At 74.7% G+C, this 463-nt stretch overlaps 1 protein-coding gene across 1 annotated transcript in view; it reads left to right on the forward strand.

The window, feature by feature from the left end:
• OPRD1 (opioid receptor delta 1) overlaps nt 1–463 on the forward strand; it is a gene marked incomplete at its 3' end in the record, with an annotated part of 26,711 nt that overhangs the window by 5,677 nt on the left and 20,571 nt on the right. Inside the window, exon 4 of the mRNA XM_006164601.1 lies at nt 1–180. Within this exon, the coding sequence (XP_006164663.1) occupies nt 1–180 (180 nt within the window). The remainder of the gene's footprint in view (nt 181–463) is intronic.

The raw sequence follows: 463 nt of genomic DNA on the forward strand, positions 1-463 counted from the left end.
GCCGCCGCTCCTCGCCAACGCCTCGGACGCCTTCCCCGGCGCGGGCGCCAATGCGTCGGGGCCGCCGGGCGCACGCAGCGCCTCGTCCCTCGCCCTGGCCGTCGCCATCACCGTGCTCTACTCGGCCGTGTGCGCCGTGGGGCTGCTGGGCAACGTGCTCGTCATGTTCGGCGTGGTCAGGTGGGTCGGCTGCGGGCCGGGCGGGCGGCAGACCGGGGGAGGACCGCACCCGGACCCCCATGACTCCGCCCTTTCTTCTGGGCACCCAGAGGGGAGGCGGGGTGCTCTCTACGTGTGCGCGTGCGTGTGCGCCGGCGCCCGCTGAGCGACAGACCCTGACCGTCTAGGACACAGCGCCCAGGCGGGAGGATTGCGGGCAGCCGGGGAGTCTGCCCCGTCCTGAGTGGGCGCTCGCCCCCACAGCACAGGCCTCCGGACCTGTGCCACACCGCCTGGCGGCTGA

Source organism: Tupaia chinensis, unplaced genomic scaffold (assembly GCF_000334495.1).
Source record: "Tupaia chinensis unplaced genomic scaffold, TupChi_1.0 Scaffold143646_1, whole genome shotgun sequence".
NCBI classification, from domain to species: domain Eukaryota; kingdom Metazoa; phylum Chordata; class Mammalia; order Scandentia; family Tupaiidae; genus Tupaia; species Tupaia belangeri.